The 19,182-nt window shown below is 39.6% G+C and overlaps 2 protein-coding genes across 2 annotated transcripts in view; one reads left to right on the forward strand and one right to left on the reverse strand.

Moving 5' to 3' along the window:
- Positions 1-19,182, forward strand: part of INTS11 (integrator complex subunit 11) — a 258,653-nt gene that overhangs the window by 67,674 nt on the left and 171,797 nt on the right. The window lies entirely within an intron of this gene.
- On the reverse strand, positions 676-17,022 carry SDF4 (stromal cell derived factor 4; the record flags this gene model as incomplete). Its single annotated transcript, XM_079326184.1, has 6 exons — positions 676-2,652; positions 4,240-4,415; positions 5,868-6,026; positions 10,774-10,887; positions 11,336-11,472; positions 16,730-17,022. The coding sequence occupies 6 exons, from the start codon at positions 17,020-17,022 to the stop codon at positions 2,476-2,478; spliced, it is 1,056 nt and encodes a 351-aa protein (XP_079182310.1). The 3' UTR covers positions 676-2,475.

Here is a 19,182-nt window from a genome sequence, read left to right on the forward strand (position 1 = left end):
GCCAGGAGCTCAATTTGAAATGTTGGAGTTCTAGGAATCCACAAAAAATTGGGAATTAGGGAATTGAATATTCCAGCTTTAATAGAATTGCACCCAGGAGCTCAATTGTAGGAGTTCCAGCTCCTTGGAATTGCAGCTTTACCTTCAGCAGCTGCAGAAAATACTGGAAATTAGGGAATTTCATATCCCAGCCTATTGGAATTGGATCCAGGATAAAATTTGAGGTGTTTCAGTTCTAGGAGAGCTCCCTGGATTTGCAGCTGTGCCTGTGCCGAGTCCTGGAAATACTGGGAATTAGGGAATTTCATTTTCATTAGGGAATTTCATTTTCTCACCTGTTAGAATTGGATCCAGGAGCTCAATTTTAGGTGTTTCAGCTCCTTTACCTTCACTGACTCCATAAAATACTGGGAATTAGAGATTTCATGCTCATGTTGTCCCAAAATTAATTTTAGAATAGTGTTGGCAAAATCTCTTCATAGATCACAATCATAAATCACAATTATCAACTGATTTTTACTGGAGTTTTTGTGTTTAAACTAATTTTATAGATTATCATTGGAGTTTATTCCTCTTATTCCCACCCCCCGATAAACCTTAAAAGCAGCAGAATTTCCAAAACATGGAGAGAAATATTTAATGGAAAACAAAAAAAAAACAAAAAGAAAGAAAGGAAAAAAAAAATAAAACCTTTTATCCAAGGAATTTAATAAAAACATCAAATAAAGAGCAGGAAAAGAGACAGAAGGACAGCAATTCCTGTATTTACATTATATTAAGAATAAATTTAATCAAATAGAACATCTCAGATTTTCAGGAATTCTTTCCCAAAGAGGGGTTTTTCCCAGGAAAGATGGAAGCAGAGGAAAAATCAGTTTCATTTGGGACAGAGATGTTTTCAGAGCTCACCCAAAGCCTGGAATCTCTCCCAAATCATCATTAGCAGCTCATTAACAGCATAATTAGCACAGAACTCATTAATTTTAGCAGTGAATTAAGCAGCCATCAAACTCCATGGAATTCCCACTGCTCATTCCAACAGCTTAAATTCTCAAAAAATTTCCAAATTGTTTGGTTTTAGACAGAAATCTGGTTTTTTAAAAGCCATAATCTCCCATTCTCAGTGCAGATGTCAACAAAAAGTGTCATTTTATAATACTTTAATTTTAATTAAAGTTCTTTTAAGTTATTTTCTTTTATTAATTTCACTCCAAAGAGCTTTTTCTGTAACACTTAAAATAAATTCTTCCCCACACTCACATGAAAAGAGGTGCAAAATTCCTTAAATTCCCAATAAACTCTTCAAGAAGTCAAGAAAAACACTGGAATTGAGTGTGGATATTCCCAGGCAATCAAACATTGCTTGGAACCACTAAAATTCCCAAAATCCAACTTTTCTTTGGGATCCCCTGGACCAGCAGCTGAAGGAAACAAGGGAATATTTTAGAATCCTTCCCAACCAGATCCCAGGGAATTGCAGATGGATTCAAACCCACAAACCAGGGAGGAAAAAAACCAGAATTCAGGAATTTCTCCTGGCAGGAAAACCATTCCATAAAGCTGCAGATCCCTAGGAATTCCTGTGGGATTCAACCCCAAACAAACCAGTGAGAAAAACCACCAGAATCCAAGAATTTCTCTTGACAGGAAAACCACCCCAAGGAGCTGCAGATTCCAGGGAATTCCTGCTGGATTGAACCCCAACAAACCAGGAACAAAACCCAGCAGAATCCAGGAATTTCCATGATTTCCCCCAGTGTTAAACCACCCCAGGGAGCTGCAGATCCCATGGAATTCCTGTGGGATTGAACCCAACAAATCACAGAGAAAAACCCAGCAGAATCCAGGAATTTCCATGATTTCTCCCAGTGTTAAACCACCCCAGGGAGCCGCAGATTCCAGGGAATTCCTGCTGGATTGAACCCAAACAAACCAGGGAGAAAAACCACCAGAATCCAAGAATTTCTCTTGGCAGGAAAACCACCCCAGGGAGCTGCAGATCCCATGGAATTCCTGTGGGATTCAACCCAACAAACCAGGGAGAAAACCCAGCAGAATCCAGGAATTTCCATGATTTCTCCCAGTGTTAAACCACCCCAGGGAGCTGCAGATCCCATGGAATCCCTGCTGGATTCAACCCAACAAACCAGGAACAAAACCCACCAGAATCCAAGAATTTCTCTTGGCAGGAAAACCACCCCAAGGAGCTGCAGATCCCATGGAATCCCAGCTGGATTCAACCCCACAATCCAAGGACAAAAACCACCAGAATCCAGGAATTTCCATGATTTCCCCCAGTGTTAAACCACCCCAGGGAGCTGCAGGGATGGACGGAAAATCGGGAACGAGCCCGAGCGAGGAGCAGCGACAGCAGCGAAGGATTCCCGTGGTTTGGAGCTCAGTCATTTTTCCCTGGGATATTTTTTTTTGGAAGAAGGGAGGGGGAAGGAAAGAGAAAGTTCTGGAAAAGGAAGCTCAGAATTCCTCGTGGACATTGCGGGCGTAATCCATGAGTTTGCTGCCGGTGAAGTACTCGCTGTACTTGAGGATCTCCTCCAGCTCCAGGTGGTGGTTCTGGTTCTCGTCGGCCACGGCGATCATCTGCCGCGCCTCGTTCAGCGCGTTGTGCTCGTTCATGGGATCCATGTACTCCTGGGGAATGTGGAGAAACCTCCTGAGCCCAGCCCTGGGCTCCCCCAGGGACCCCCAGCTCATATCCCAGCCCTGGGCTCCCCCAGGGACCCCCAGATCATATCCCAGCCCTGAGCCCCCAACTCATATCCCAACCCTGAGCTCCCCCAGAGACCCCCAGACCATATCCCAGCCCTGGGCTCCCCCAGGGACCCCCAGATCACATCCCAGCCCTGGGCTCCTCCAGAGACCCCCAGACCATATCCCAGCCCTGAGCTCCCCCAGGGACCCCCAGCTCATATCCCAGCCCTGAGCTCCCCCAGGGACCCCCAGCCCATATCCCAGCCCTGGGCTCCCCCAGGGACCCCCAGCTCATATCCCAACCCTCCCCCACGGACCCCCAGCTCATATCCCAGCCCTGGGCTCCTCCAGAGACCCCCAGCCCATATCCCAGCCCTGAGCCCCCAGCCCATATCCCAACCCTCCTCCAGGGACCCCCAGCCCATATCCCAGCCCTGAGCCCCCAGCCCATATCCCAACCCTCCTCCAGGGACCCCCAGCCCATATCCCAGCCCTGAGCCCCCAGTTCATATCCCAGCCCTGAGCCCCCAGCTCATATCCCAGCCCTGAGCCCCCAGCTCATATCCCAGCCCTGAGCAGGATCTTTAACAAGAGTTTGAATGGGTTTTTTTCCCTGTTTTCTTGGCTGTTCCTACAGAAATCCTGCATTTTTCAGCTCATTCCAAGGAATATTCCTGAATTTGGACAGCAAATTAAATTTAGAATCAAATTCTAATTAAACAAGAAGATTTATCAATTTTTAGGACATAAATTCTATTATTTTCTGGTTTTTTCAACTGTTCCCACAGAAATCCTGGATTTCTCAGTTCATTCCAAGGAATATTCCTGAATTTGGACTGCAAATTAAATTTAGGATCAAATTCCTGTTAAAAATTAGCAATTATTAATTTGCAGGACCTAAATTCTGCCTTTTCCTCTGTTTTCTCAACTGTTCCTATGGAAATCCAAGACTTTTTCAGTTCATTCCAAGGAATATTTGTGGAGTTTGGGCTGCAAATTAAACTCAGGATCAAATTCCAGTTAAAAATGAAGAATTGTCAATTTTCAGGACATAAACTCTATTATTTTTCCTGCTTTCTCTGCTGTTCTCACAGAACATATTAAAATGAAATTAGCATGAAATTAGCATGAAATTAGCATGAAATTAGCATGAAATTAGCATGAAATTAGCATGAAATTAGCATGAAATTACCATGAAATTGAAGTATTGCTTTTTTAAATAAAATACCATGAGGAATTTAACGCTGTACTTCAAATGAAATTAAAATTAATTTTAATTTAAAAATAAATTGAAATATTCCGTTTTTCAATTATATACTTAGAAAAACTGAGCTGTATTTAAATATTTTGGGGTTTTAATGCTTCACTTTCAATGACATTTAAATGAAATTTCAATGACATTACAATTCAATAGAAATACTCCATTTTTCAACGGAACGCTTCTAACAAACTGAGCCGTAACTCCATTTTTTGGTGTGTTTTAAAGGTGTAATCTGAAATAATTGGATGGAAAGGATGGGGATTCACCTCCAGCTCCTCCATGGTGACAATCCCATCGTGGTTGGCATCAATGACCTCCTGGAATTCCTTCCTCCTGTCCCGTACCCAGTCGTCGTCGATGTCCTGAGCCTGCTGGTTCTCCACCGTGCCCACGGGCAAGGAGATGAATTCTGACAGGGTCAGCTTCTTATCCCCATCCTGGTCTGGGAATGAAAGCACCAAAAATTCCAGTGGGTTCCTGGAATTCCTGGGAAAATGGGAATTGCTTCTTGATCCGCGCAAAAAAAGTTCAAATATGTTTGTTGGATTCATGAAAAAATGGGAATTTCCTCCTGATCTGATAAAAAAGGAAAATCGCCCAATACCCACATAAAAATGGGAATCCATGGATCCAATTCCTAGAAATCCATGGATCCAATTCCTAGAAATCCATGGATCCAATTCCCAGAAATCCATGGATCCAATTCCCAGAAATCCCTGGATCCAATTCCCAGGAATCCATGGATCCAATTCCTAGAAATCCATGGATCCAATTCCTAGAAATCCATGGATCCAATTCCTAGAAATCCATGGATCCAATTCCTATAAATCCCTGGATCCAATTTCTAGAAATCCCTGGATCCAATTCCCAGAAATCCATGGATCCAATTCCCAGGAATCCATGGATCCAATTCCCAGAAATCCATGGATCCAATTCCTAGAAATCCCTGGATCCAATTCCCAGGAATCCCTGGATCCAATTCCCAGAAATCCATGGATCCAATTCCCAGGAATCCATGGATCCAATTTCTAGAAATCCCTGGATCCAATTTCTAGAAATCCATGGATCCAATTCCCAGGAATCCATGGATCCAATTCCCAGAAATCCCTGGATCCAATTCCCAGGAATCCCTGGATCCAATTCCCAGGAATCCATGGATCCAATTCCCAGAAATCCATGGATCCAATTCCCAGGAATCCATGGATCCAATTCCCAGGAATCCATGGATCCAATTCCCAGGAATCCATGGATCCAATTCCTAGAAATCCATGGATCCAATTCCCAGGAATCCATGGATCCAATTCCTAGAAATCCCTGGATACAATCCCCAGGAATCCATTGATCCAATTCCCAGGAATCCATGGATCCAATTCCCAGAAATCCATTGATCCAATTCCTAGAAATCCCTGGATCCAATTCCCAGGAATGCCTGGGTGCAATCCCAGCATTAATTGTGTTAATTACCCAGGTCCCTGATGATCTCCTGCACCATGAAGTGCAGCAGGCACACAGACAGGAATGCCTGGGTGCAATCCCCAGCATTAATTGTGTTAATTACCCAGGTCCCTGATGATCTCCTGCACCATGAAGTGCAGCAGGCACACAGACAGGAATGCCTGGGTGCAATCCCAGCATTAATTGTGTTAATTACCCAGGTCCCTGATGATCTCCTGCACCATGAAGTGCAGCATGCACACAAACAGGAATGGCCAGCATTAATTGTGTTAATTACCCAGGTCCCTGATGATCTCCTGCACCATGAAGTGCAGCATGCACACAAACAGGAATGGCCAGCATTAATTGTGTTAATTACCCAGGTCCCTGATGATCTCCTGCACCATGAAGTGCAGCAGGCACACAGACAGGAATGGCCAGCATTAATTGTGTTAATTACCCAGGTCCCTGATGATCTCCTGCACCATGAAGTGCAGCATGCCTCGGCTGTGCTCGGGGTGCAGGAAGGACAGGAACTCCTGCTCTCCCAGCAGCAGGTCGGGGGGGGGGCTGTCAGCCTGGTACCAGCGATCCCTCAGATTGTCCAGCACCTCCTGCGCTGCAGAACAGCACCAGCATCAGCCCCTGCTCACACTGCACTGCTGGGGCTGCACAACTGCAATTCAGGGGGTTGGAAAACTGCAATTCAGGGGGTTGGAACACTGCAATTCAGGGGCTGGAAAACTGCAATTCAGGGGATTGGAAAAGTGCAATTCAGGGGCTGCACAACTGCAATTCAGGGGGTTGGAACACTGCAATTCAGGGGCTGCACAACTGCAATTTAAGGGTTTGGAATATTGCATTTCAGGGGGTTGGAACACTGCAATTCAGGGGCTGCACAACTGCAATTCAGGGGCTGCACAACTGCAATTTAAGGGTTTGGAATATTGCAATTCAGGGGCTGCACAACTGCAAATCAGGGGCTGCACAACTGCAATTCAGGGGCTGCACAACTGCAATTCAGGGGGTTGGAACACTGCAATTCAGGGGCTGCACAACTGCAATTCAGGGGCTGCACAACTGCAATTCAGGGGCTGCACAACTGCAATTCAGGGGGTTGGAACACTGCAATTCAGGGGGTTGGAAAACTGCAATTCAGGGGGTTGGAAAAGTGCAATTCAGGGGGTTGGAAAAGTGCAATTCAGGGGCTGCACAACTGCAATTCAGGGGGTTGGAAAACTGCAATTCAGGGGCTGCACAACTGCAATTCAGGGGCTGCACAACTGCAATTCAGGGGGTTGGAACACTGCAATTCAGGGGGTTGGAACACTGCAATTCAGGGGCTGCACAACTGCAATTCAGGGGGTTGGAAAAGTGCAATTCAGGGGCTGCACAACTGCAATTCAGGGGGTTGGAAAACTGCAATTCAGGGGCTGCACAACTGCAATTTAAGGGTTTGGAATATTGCATTTCAGGGGCTGCACAACTGCAATTCAGGGGCTGCACAACTGCAATTCAGGGGCTGCACAACTGCAATTTAAGGGTTTGGAATATTGCAATTCAGGGGCTGCAAAACTGCAATTCAGGGCTGCACAACTGCAATTCAGGGGGTTGGAAAAGTGCAATTCAGGGGCTGCACAACTGCAATTCAGGGGCTGCACAACTGCAATTCAGGGGGTTGGAAAAGTGCAATTCAGGGGGTTGGAAAAGTGCAATTCAGGGGCTGCACAACTGCAATTCAGGGGCTGCACAACTGCAATTCAGGGGCTGCACAACTGCAATTTAAGGGTTTGGAATATTGCATTTCAGGGGGTTGGAACACTGCAATTCAGGGGCTGCACAACTGCAATTCAGGGGCTGGAAAAGTGCAATTTAAGGGTTTGGAATATTGCATTTCAGGGGCTGCACAACTGCAAATCAGGGGGTTGGAAAACTGCAATTCAGGGGGTTGGAAAACTGCAATTCAGGGGCTGCACAACTGCAATTCAGGGGCTGGAAAACTGCAATTCAGGGGGTTGGAAAACTGCAATTCAGGGGCTGCACAACTGCAATTCAGGGGCTGCACAAGTGCAATTTAAGGGTTTGGAATATTGCATTTCAGGGGCTGCACAACTGCAATTCAGGGGCTGCAAAACTGCAATTCAGGGGGTTGGAAAACTGCAATTCAGGGGCTGCAAAAGTGCAATTTAGGGGGTTGGAAAACTGCAATTCAGGGGCTGCACAACTGCAATTCAGGGGCTGGAAAAGTGCAATTTAAGGGTTTGGAATATTGCATTTCAGGGGCTGCACAACTGCAATTCAGGGGGTTGGAAAACTGCAATTCAGGGGCTTGGAACACTGCAATTCAGGGGGTTGGAAAACTGCAATTCAGGGGCTGCACAACTGCAATTCAGGGGGTTGGAAAACTGCAATTCAGGGGGTTGGAAAACTGCAATTCAGGGGGTTGGAAAACTGCAATTCAGGGGCTGCACAACTGCAATTCAGGGGGTTGGAAAACTGCAATTCAGGGGCTGCACAACTGCAATTTAAGGGTTTGGAATATTGCAATTCAGGGGCTGCACAACTGCAATTCAGGGGGTTGGAAAACTGCAATTCAGGGGCTGCACAACTGCAATTCAGGGGGTTGGAAAACTGCAATTCAGGGGGCTGGAAAACTGCAATTCAGGGGCTGCACAACTGCAATTCAGGGGGTTGGAAAACTGCAATTTAGGGGTTTGGAATATTGCATTTTAGGGGCTGGAAAACTGCATTTTGGGGGCTGGAAAACTGTAATTTAGGGGGCTGGAAAACTGCAATTTAGGGTTTGAAACATTGCATTTTAGGGTTTGGAACATTGCATTTTAGGGGTTTGGAAAATTGCATTTTAGGGGTTTGGAACATTGCATTTTAGGGATTTAGAAAATTGCAACCAGTTTTTAGGAATTTGATGCAATCCATTTGTAGGATTTGAGTTGTCCCAACCCATTTTAAGATTTAAACTGACCCAATCCAATTTTGAAGATTTAAATTGTCCCAATCCAATTTTTAAGATTTAAATTGTTCCTATCAGATTTTTAAGATTTAAATTGTTCCAATTTCCAATCCAATTTTTTTTAATTGTCTCAATCCATTTTTTAGGACTTCACTTGTCCCAACTCATTTTAGGGTTCCAATTATCCCAAACCAATTTTTAGGATTTCAGTTGGCAATATCCATCAATTAATTAAAATTAAATGTTGTTTATATTATTTGTATTTATTATTATGTATTATATTATTATATTCTATATATTATACTATATTATATATTAATAATATAAATATCATTAATGCTTATCTATAATTACATGTTCACTATATAAATACTTGTAAATCTGTCACTATATCAATATTTATTTTAATTATTAAATAATATATATTACATTTGTTACACTTAAATATTATATTTAAATACTCCATTTAAAACATTATATTATAGTATGTTATGTTACATTATGTGATGTTATATTAAAATATTTAAATTCATTTCTCAAATCTGAATTTCTGCAGAAAGCACCTTAAACTCCACACCCCCAGGTGTTTTTATTTTTAAAAAAAAAAACCCAAAAATCACTTTTACAGTGCTTGGAGGAGGAGAAAAAACCCCTGAGGAAGTGGAGGATGAATAATTTGATTTTCCTAAATGAGATTTTGGGGCTCAGGTGCAGAATGGAGGCGCTGACTCAGCAGCTCAGAAGTTCCCAGGTGATTTCCCTGCATATTTTTTTCAGTTTCTTTTTTAATTTTTTTTTTTTTTTTTCTGCATTTCTGTCATTTTTTAATGACTGGAAAATGTCAGCAAATCGATTCTGAAATGACTCATTCCTGCAAGGAAAGGGAAAGGTGCAGGGGGGGGGATTTTACAGGAAATTGAAATGAAATAAATTTAAATATAACAGGTTTTATAAAGGGGGGAAATAGGGAAATTCCTTTGAAAAATTGTAATTTTCATGGCAGATTCTGGTGAGGATCAATGAAGGGTTTGTATCTTCTGAAATCTATTTTTGGGGGGATTTTAGAAGAAATTTAATTTTTTTTTAAGGTGATTTTCCTTAAAAATTGTAATTTTCATGGCAGATTCTGGTGAGGATCAATGAAGGGTTTGTATCTTCTGAATTCTATTTTTGGGGGGATTTTAGAAGAAATTTAACTATTTTTTTAAGATGATTCTCATTAAAAGTTGTAATTTTCATGGTAGGATTGGGTTAAGGAGAATGGAGGATTTGTGTATTTTGACTTCAATTTTTGGGGGGATTTTAGAAAAAAATTAAATTTTTTTTTTAAGGTGATTTTCCTTAAAAATTGGAATTTTCATGGTAGGATTGGGTTAAGGAGAATGGAGGATTTGTGTCTTCTGAATTCCATTTTTGGGGGGATTTTAGAAGAAATTTAAATTTTTTTTAAGGTGATTTTCCTTAAAAATTGTAATTTTCATGGCAGGGTTGGGTTAAGGAGAATGGAGGATTTGCATCTTCTAAATTCAATTTTTTGGAGGATTGGTGTATTTTGACTTCAATTTTTGGGGGGATTTTAGAAGAAATTTAAATTTTTTTTTAAGATGATTCTCATTAAAAGTTGTAATTTTCATGGCAGGGTTGGGTTAGGGAGAATGGAGGATTTGTGTATTTTGACTTCAATTTTTGGGGGGGATTTTAGAAGAAATTTAAATATTTTTTTAAGATGATTCTCATTAAAAATTGTAATTTTCATGGCAGGGTTGGGTCAGGGAGAATGGAGGATTTGCATCTTCTAAATTCAATTTTTTGGAGGATTTGTGTATTTTGACTTCAATTTTTGGGGGGGATTTTAGAAGAAATTTAAATATTTTTTTAAGATGATTCTCATTAAAAATTGTAATTTTCATGGCAGGGTTGGGTTAAGGAGAATGGAGGATTTGTATTTTCTGAATTCAATTTTTGGGGGGGATTTTAGAAGAAATTTAAATTTTTTTAAGGGGGAAAATGGGAAGATTCCTCAATAAATTGTAATTTTCATGGCAGATTCTGGTCAGGATGAATGAAGGGTTCAATTTTTGGGGGAATTTTAGAAGAAATTTAAATTCCTCTAAAAAAATTACAATTTCCATGGTGAATTTGGGTTAGGATGAATGGAGGATTTGTGTTTTCTGACTTCAATTTTTGGGGAATTTTAGAAGAAATTGAATTTTTTTTTTTAACAAGATTTGTTTTAAAAATTATAATTTTCATTTCTTTAAAGTGGAAAACAGATTCCTTTTTAAAAATCACCATTTTCCCAGCAAATTTTAAATGGAAAAAAATACAAAATTTTTATTATTTAAACCCCAACACGTTGAAAAATGTTGATTTTTCACACCCATTTTGCACTTACTTTCTTCATCTATTTTTAATTCCTCGTTGTTTTTGATTTTCTCTGCAATTTCCTTCTCATTGAATCCTTTGCTTGCCAAGAATTTTATTTTATATTCATCCCAAGACACGTGACCTGGAATTGAGAATATTTCAGCCTGAAATGATGAATTTTGGATTATTTAAAATATATAAAGCAAATTTTACTTTTTTTTTTTTTTTAAATTTAATTTTTTTTTCATACAGCATCACCTCACATTGAATTTTACCAATGACAACAAAATCTGTCCCAATTAACATTTAAAGTTTTTTTCAATATAAATATTTCATGAAAAATCCAATTTTTTTCATTTTTTTGGACATAAATATTTCATGAAAAATCCAATTTTTTTTCATTTTTTTGGACATAAATATTTCATGAAAAATCCAATTTTTTTCATTTTTTCCCACTTCTTAACAAAACAAACCACACCCTTCCCCCCAAAAAACCCAAATTTTAACATTCCCAACCTACATTTCATCCCAAAATTGATTTAAAAATTGATTTTTTTTTTGTAAAAGGGGAAAAAAAATTTGGATTTTACCATCCCCATCAGGATCCACAGCTCTGAAATGCATTTTGTTTTCCTCCACAGCCTCCTGGAAATGTTCATCTGTTTTTTCCATGATCCAACGTTGCATTTCCTTGGCACTGATTTTTTTATCATTATTTATATCCACCCTAAAGGAGGAAAAAAAACACAAAAAAAAAATAGAATTTGAATTGAGAGTTGAAGAGGAAAAAAAATCTGGTTTTGTTTTTAGAGAAATTGGTTTGTTTGGGAAAAATTAAGAGAAAAAAAATGAATTTTTTGGCTCTGGGTGAGAAATAAGTGGCAGCTCAGCCTTGATTTCAGGATTAGATGATAATGATTTAATTAATTTAATTAAATGTAGCAATATTTAGGTTATTACTCAGTGAAAAACTTTTTTTTTTTAATTAAATTATATTTTTGAGGGAATTTTTCTCACAAATCAGCCCCGATGGAATTTTGGGTCAAGTTTTGGAAAAATTTTTTAATTCCTTCTCAGTTTGTCTTTCCAGCCCTGTTTTAAAAATTATTATTAATTGAATTTTTAATTTTTAACAATTTATAAATTGTACATCCATTTGTTGTCCATGAGTTTTGTGCCATTTCCACTTTAAATTCTATTTAAAACACCTCAGACCAACTTTTTGTAATTCAAAATATCACTAAAAATTCAGATTTCATTTCATTTCCATTTCAAATTCTAATTAAAACTTCTTCAACCCATTTTTTAAATTCAAAATATCACAAAAATTCAGATTTAATTTCATTTCCATTTCAAATTCTATTTAAAACTTCTTCAACCCATTTTTTAAATTTAAAATATCACTAAAAATCAGATTTAATTTCCATCTCAAATTCTATTCAAAGCATTTCCAACTCATTGTAATGCAAAATATCACTAAAAAATCAGATTTAATTTTCATTTCAAATTCTATTTTAAATTCTCCAACGCATTTTTTATAATTCAAAGTATCACTAAAAATCAGATTTAATTTCATTTAATTTCCATTTCAAATTCTATTTAAAACATCTCCCACCCACTCTTTGTAATTCAAAATATAATGAAAATATCAGATTTCATTTCCATTTCAAATTCTATTTAAAGCATCTCCAACCCCTTTTTTAAATTCAGAATATCACTAAAAAAAATCAGATTTAATTTTGTTACCGTTTCAAATTCTATTTAAAGCATCTCTAAAAATCAGATTTAATTTAATTTCCATCTCAAATTCTATTTAAGGAATATCAAATCCATTCTTTGTCATTCAAAATATCACTAAAAATCAGATTTAATTTTCATCTCAAATTCTATTTAAAGCATTTCCCACCCATTTTTTTAATTTAAAATATCACTAAAAAAATCAGATTTAATTTTCATTTCAAATTCTATTTTAAATTCTCCAACCCCATTTTTTTATCATTCCAAGTATCACTAAAATTCAGATTTCATTTCATTTCCATCTGAAATTCTATTTAAAGCATTTCCCACCCATTTTTTTAAAATATCACTAAAAAAATCAGATTTAATTTTCATTTCAAATTCTATTTTAAATTCTCCAACCCCATTTTTTTTATCATTCCAAGTATCTCTAAAAATCAGATTTCATTTCCTTTCCATCTGAAATTCTATTTAAAGCATTTCCCACCCACTCTTTGTTCTTTTAAAAACAAATTAAAAAGCAGAATTCAAAATGTTATCTCTTGGCATCTCTCAGTTGTTATTCTTGAAACTCAAATTATTCAAGATCTGATTTGCATTGAAATGTCAATGAAATGTGAAAAAAAAAAAGAGACAAACAACCCCAAAAAATGCAGATTTCAGTTGAAATATCACAATTTATACTCAGGCAACAAGTTTGGGATAAAAAAAATCAGATTTAAAAGGAGAATTTTCTCCTCAATAATGCAAATTTTGGGGTTTTTTCTCAAATCAAATTCATCCTTGCAATCATTTTCCACATCATAATGAAAAAAAAAAAAAAAGAGAAAATCTTATTTATTGCTGATTTAAAGTATTGAAGCAGAAAGTGAGAGCTTGGAGGCAGGAAAAATGTGGATTTTGTAAAAAAACTGAATTTTTCTGATGGAAAATAAACCAATTTCAGCCCAGTTTCTCTACTAAAAACCACAAAAAAATCAGATTTTTGGGGCTTGAATGACATTTCCATCCCCCAAAAAAAATCTGATTTTTGATACAAATAATTTCAGGGCTGGATTCTGTTTCATCCAAATCAAAATTGGAATTATTGGAATTATTTCAATCCCAGTTTTCCTGTGAAAATCATGGCTTGGGGAAGCTTTCCTAACTTTATTTTCAGGAATAAATAATAAGAAACAATGAATACCAATTAAATAAAATAATAAATAATAACTAAATAAAATAAAATAATAACTAATAAATAAATAAATTACATAATAAATTAAATAATGAATAAATTACAGAATAATTCATGGTTTGAATTTTATTTCTTTGTGATTTTTATGAAACACATTTTGTGTTTGAAAATAATTCCAGAGCATTTGGGATTAATTGGATTTTCCTGGGATTTCTCTCTAGAAATCAATCAAATCCCCCAAACCCTTTTTAATCTGATCCTCAAAGGGAATTTAAAATAAATCTTGGAATGGAACTGATCCCAAATCCAATTAATTTTAACTTCCTAAGGAATTTTTTTTATTACAAACAGGAAAAAAAAATAAATTAGAATTTGGAAAATGGGAATTTCCTAACTAGGAGTTGGATGTTTCCAATTAATATCCAGGAATTAAGAAATCTTAATTATTTCATATTTTAACAGTGAAGAAAAGGGTTTGAATAACAAAAAAAAAAAAACAAAGAATTGACTTTAAATTTACTTTGAATTTTATTAATTTAAAAATCCTGGTTTGGCTGTTTGCTGGAATTCCTTTGCTGAGGAGAATTCCAAAAACCTCCAATGCCAAAGTTATTATTTCTAACTTAAATTAAATTGATTTGTTAATTATTTGCTTTATTATTTATGATTAATTTAATAATTACTCTCATGAAATTCTATTTATTAATGAAAAGTTTGCCCCAATAAAGCTTTGAAAGCCTCAGTTGATCCCATTCTGGTATAAATTGGAGCTGTTTAATTAATTTTAATTATATGCATGTTCCACTCCAAAATGCAAATAAAGCTAACTCTGCCACCTGGTGTCTGAAAATGCTGAAACAAAGTCAATTTAGAAAATATCAATTAAAATTCCCAAATTCTGAAAATAGGAATTTGACTTACCAAATTTTGAAATACTAAAATTCCTAAATTTTGAAAATATGAATTCATATTCCCAAATTTGGAAATACACAAACTCCCATATTTGGAAATATGCAAATTTCCTGATTTGGAAATATACAAATTTCCATATTTGGAAATATGCAAATTTCCTGATTTGGAAATATACAAATTTCCATATTTGGAAATATGCAAATTTCCTGATTTGGAAATATACAAATTTCCTGATTTGGAAATACTCAAATCCCCAAATTCAAAAATAATGCAAATTTTGAAATATTTTTGAAAATATTAATTCTGATCCGCTGTTATAAAACACTCAAATCCCTATTATGAAACACGAAAATCCCCAATTTTCAAACACTAAAACCCCAATTTTTATCCATGAATCCCCAATGTTTAGCCATGAATCCCCAATTTTTAACCATTAATTCCCAATTTTCAAACACTAAAACCCCAATTTTTATCCATGAATCCCCAATTTCACCATGAATCCCCAATGTTTAACCATGAATTTAACCATGACTCCCCAATGGTTAACCATGACTCCCCAATGGTTAACCATGACTCCCCAATGGTTAACCATGAATCCTCATGTTTTAACCATGACTCCCCAATGGTTAACCATGAATCCTCATGTTTTAACCATGACTCCCCAATGGTTAACCATGAATCCTCATGTTTTAACCATGACTCCTCATGTTTTAACCATGAATCCCCAATAGTTTTAACCATGAATTTAACCATGAGTCCCCAGTGTTTCACCATGGATCCCCAATGTTTAACCATGAATCCCCAATTTCACCATGAATCCCCAGTGTTTAGCCAAAGATCCCCAGTGTTTAGCCATAAATTTTCCCATTTCCCCAGTGTTTATTCCCCATTCCCAGTGTTTAGTCCCAGGGTTTATCCCCCATTCCCAGTGTTTATTCCCCATTCCCCCAGTGTTCATTCCTCATTCCCAGTGTTTATTCCCCATTCCCCAGTGTTTATTCCCTATTCCCCAGTGTTTATCCCCCAGTGTTTATCCCCCATTCCCCAGTGTTTATCCCCCATCCCCACTCCCCAGTGTTTATCCCCAGTGTTCATTCCCCATTCCCATTCCCAGTGTTTATCCCCATCCCCATTCCCAGTGTTTATCCCCCATCCCCAGTGTTCATTCCCCATTCCCAGTGTTCATTCCCCATTGTTTATCCCTCATTCCCCATTCCCCATTCCCCATCCCCATTCCCCATCCCCAATCCCCAGTGTTTATCCCCATTCCCATTCCCCATTCCCCAATCCCCAGTGTTTATCCCCATTCCCCATCCCCATTCCCATTCCCCATTCCCCATTCCCCATCCCCATTCCCATTCCCCATTCCCTATTCCCCATTCCCTATTCCCCATTCCCCATTCCCTATTCCCCATTCCCCATTCCCCATTCCCCAGTGTTTATTCCCCATTCCCCATTCCCCAGTGTTTATCCCCATTCCCCATTCCCCATCCCCATTCCCCATCCCCATCCCCAGTGTTTATTCCCCATCCCCATCCCCATTCCCCAGTGTTTATCCCCATTCCCCAGTGTTTATCCCCATTCCCCAGTGTTTATCCCCCATTCCCAGTGTTTTATCCCCCATTCCCCATTCCCATCCCCATTCCCATCCCCAGTGTTTATCCCCATCCCCATTCCCATCCCCATTCCCCATTCCCATCCCCATTCCCAGTGTTTATCCCCATTCCCCAGTGTTTATCCCCATTCCCATTCCCCATCCCCAGTGTTTATCCCCATTCCCCAGTGTTTATCCCCATTCCCCAGTGTTTATCCCCATTCCCCATTCCCCATTCCCCAGTGTTTATCCCCATTCCCCATCCCCATTCCCAGTGTTTATTCCCCATTCCCCATTCCCCAGTGTTTATCCCCATTCCCCAGTGTTTATCCCCATTCCCAGTGTTTATTCCCCATTCCCCATTCCCCAGTGTTTATCCCCATACCCCATTCCCCATTCCCCATTCCCATTCCCAGTGTTTATCCCCATTCCCCATCCCCATTCCCAGTGTTTGTTTATCCCCATTCCCCAGTGTTTATCCCCATTCCCCATCCCCATTCCCCATTCCCAGTGTTTATCCCCATTCCCCAGTGTTTATCCCCATTCCCATTCCCATCCCCTCACTTGCTGAAGATGGCGCTGAGTTTGCCGCGGGCGCCGCTGGGCTGCTCCAGCTGTTCCAGCTGCTCAAAGTGCTGCCTGTCCCTGCCCAGGAACACCTCCTGGTGGAAATCCCTGTTCAGGTGGCCGTCCAGCTCCAGCTTCACCCCGTTCAGGTGGTCGGGGGGCAGCAGCTCCTGCTGCTCCTTGTCCCTCAGCCCCGAGTTGTTGGCAGGTCTGCCCTGTGCCCCCAGCAGCAGCAGCAGCAGCAGCAGCAGCCAGGGCAGGCTGCAGAGCCAAGCCTGGCTGCACAGCATTTCTGCTGCTTTCTGCCTTGCCTGGGCTCTTGGGGCTCTGGGGGATGAAGTGATCTGCAAGGAAAAAAGGGGAAAAAGAGAAGCAAGAGGTTCATGGACAGCTAAAAGTTACAATAACCTATACACAAAGTAATGTTATATACATATATTCTATATATATACTTATATATATTATAAACTGTATGTTTACTTATATATACACAATTAAATAAATACTTTTATACTTATATATTTATATATACACATATACTCACATATATACACATATACATGTATGCTTATGTATAATATACTGTATGTTTACTTGTACGTGTACAATTAAATATATGTTTATATACTTATATACAATCACACTATATGTTGAATATATATACACAATTAAATATATACTTATATAGACTTACATATACACTTACATAATGTACTGTATGTTTGCTTGCATATATACAGTTAAATATGTATTTATATACTTATATACAATTATACAATATGCTGTATGTTTATTTATATATATAAAATAACATATATATAATTATATATATAATGTACTGCATGTTTATTTATATATATACTTATATATACAATTACATACATGCTTATAGACTTAGATATATACAATTATATATTACCCTGTATGTTTACTTATATATATAGAATCACATATATTTTTTATATACTTACCTAACTATAGATATAATACATTATATATTTATTTACATATGTAGAATTATATATATTGCATACTTATATATATAATTACACACGTACTTGTATATATCTTTGTACGTAAACTTATATAAAATATACTATTTACTTATATATGTACAATTATATATATAGTATACTATATACTTGTATGTATACAATTACCCATATATATATATATACACGTATGTACAATTATATATTATATGCTATATATTTACTTATATATTTAAAAAACCTTCACACAAGAAGAAATTCAGAGAACATACACAAAAATAGAAGAGTTTTAGATGTCAGACATTTTAAAAGTCTGTTAAATAATGAATATATGGAATTAATGCATTAGTTTTCACTCTGCAGAGGACTTGGGATGGGAACATCCTTGAAAATGAGGAAGAAGCCACGGGAGGATCGCAGAGAACCCAACAAAAATGTTCTTTGCAAAGAAATGAAGGTGTTTTAGGAGAGGGAGGGTTGAGGGAAATCCGGTCAGAGCCAAAAGCAGCGGCGGGCGGAGCTGCCCCAGAGCCATAAAACACAAAATCCTGCGCTGGGAGTGACCCACAGGGACCTTCCCGCCCAATTCCACGGGAAACAAAATAAACTAAAAAAAAAACAAATGCACCAGAGAGCGCGCGGAGGAACCCAAAGCCCTGCGAGCCCCGCGGGCTGCGGGAGGAGGCGGCCGCACTCACCGGGAGCCGCTGCGGGGGCGCGGCCGCTGCGCCGAGCGCCGCGGGAGCCTCAGCCGGGCCGGGAGCCCCTCACGGGCCCCGCCGCCTCTCCCGGGCCCGACCGCCTCAGCCGGGCCGGGAGCCCCTCACGGCCCCGCCGCCCCTCACGGGCCCGACCGCCTCAGCCGGGCCGGGAGCCCCTCACGGCCCCGCCGCCCCTCACGGGCCCGACCGCCTCAGCCGGGCCGGGAGCCCCTCACGGCCCCGCCGCCCCTCCCGGGCCCCGCCGCCCCTCCCGGGCCCCGCCGCCCCTCACGGGCCCCGCCGCGCCTCCCGGGCCCCGCCGCCCCTCACGGGCCCCGCCGCGCTGCCAGCGGAGCGAGCGGGGAGGAGACGGAAGTGGCGTCACGCCGCCGCACGGGAGCGCGCGGCCGCCATCTTAGGTGAGGGCAGCCGCCATTTCCGGCACAGAGGGAGCAATGGGCGTTTTCCCGGCGTTATGGCCGTTGTTAAAGCGGGGATCGTCTCCCGGTTTTTGGTTGTATGTGCGTAGCTGTTATCATCGGAGCGTGGAATGGTTTGGGTTGGAAGGGACCTTAAATGGCATCTAATGGCATCGACATTCTCTACCATCGACAGAAAAGCCGTGAGCGCCTCATCCCTGGAATTGCCCAGATTGGACATTGAGGCTTTGAGGAACCGGGGATAGTGGAAGGTGTCCCTGCCCATGGCGGGGGCTGGCACTGAGAGGCTTTGAGGTTCATCCCTACCTTTTACGATT

Source organism: Erithacus rubecula (genome assembly GCF_903797595.1).
Source record: "Erithacus rubecula genome assembly, chromosome: 24".
Classification (NCBI taxonomy): domain Eukaryota; kingdom Metazoa; phylum Chordata; class Aves; order Passeriformes; family Muscicapidae; genus Erithacus; species Erithacus rubecula.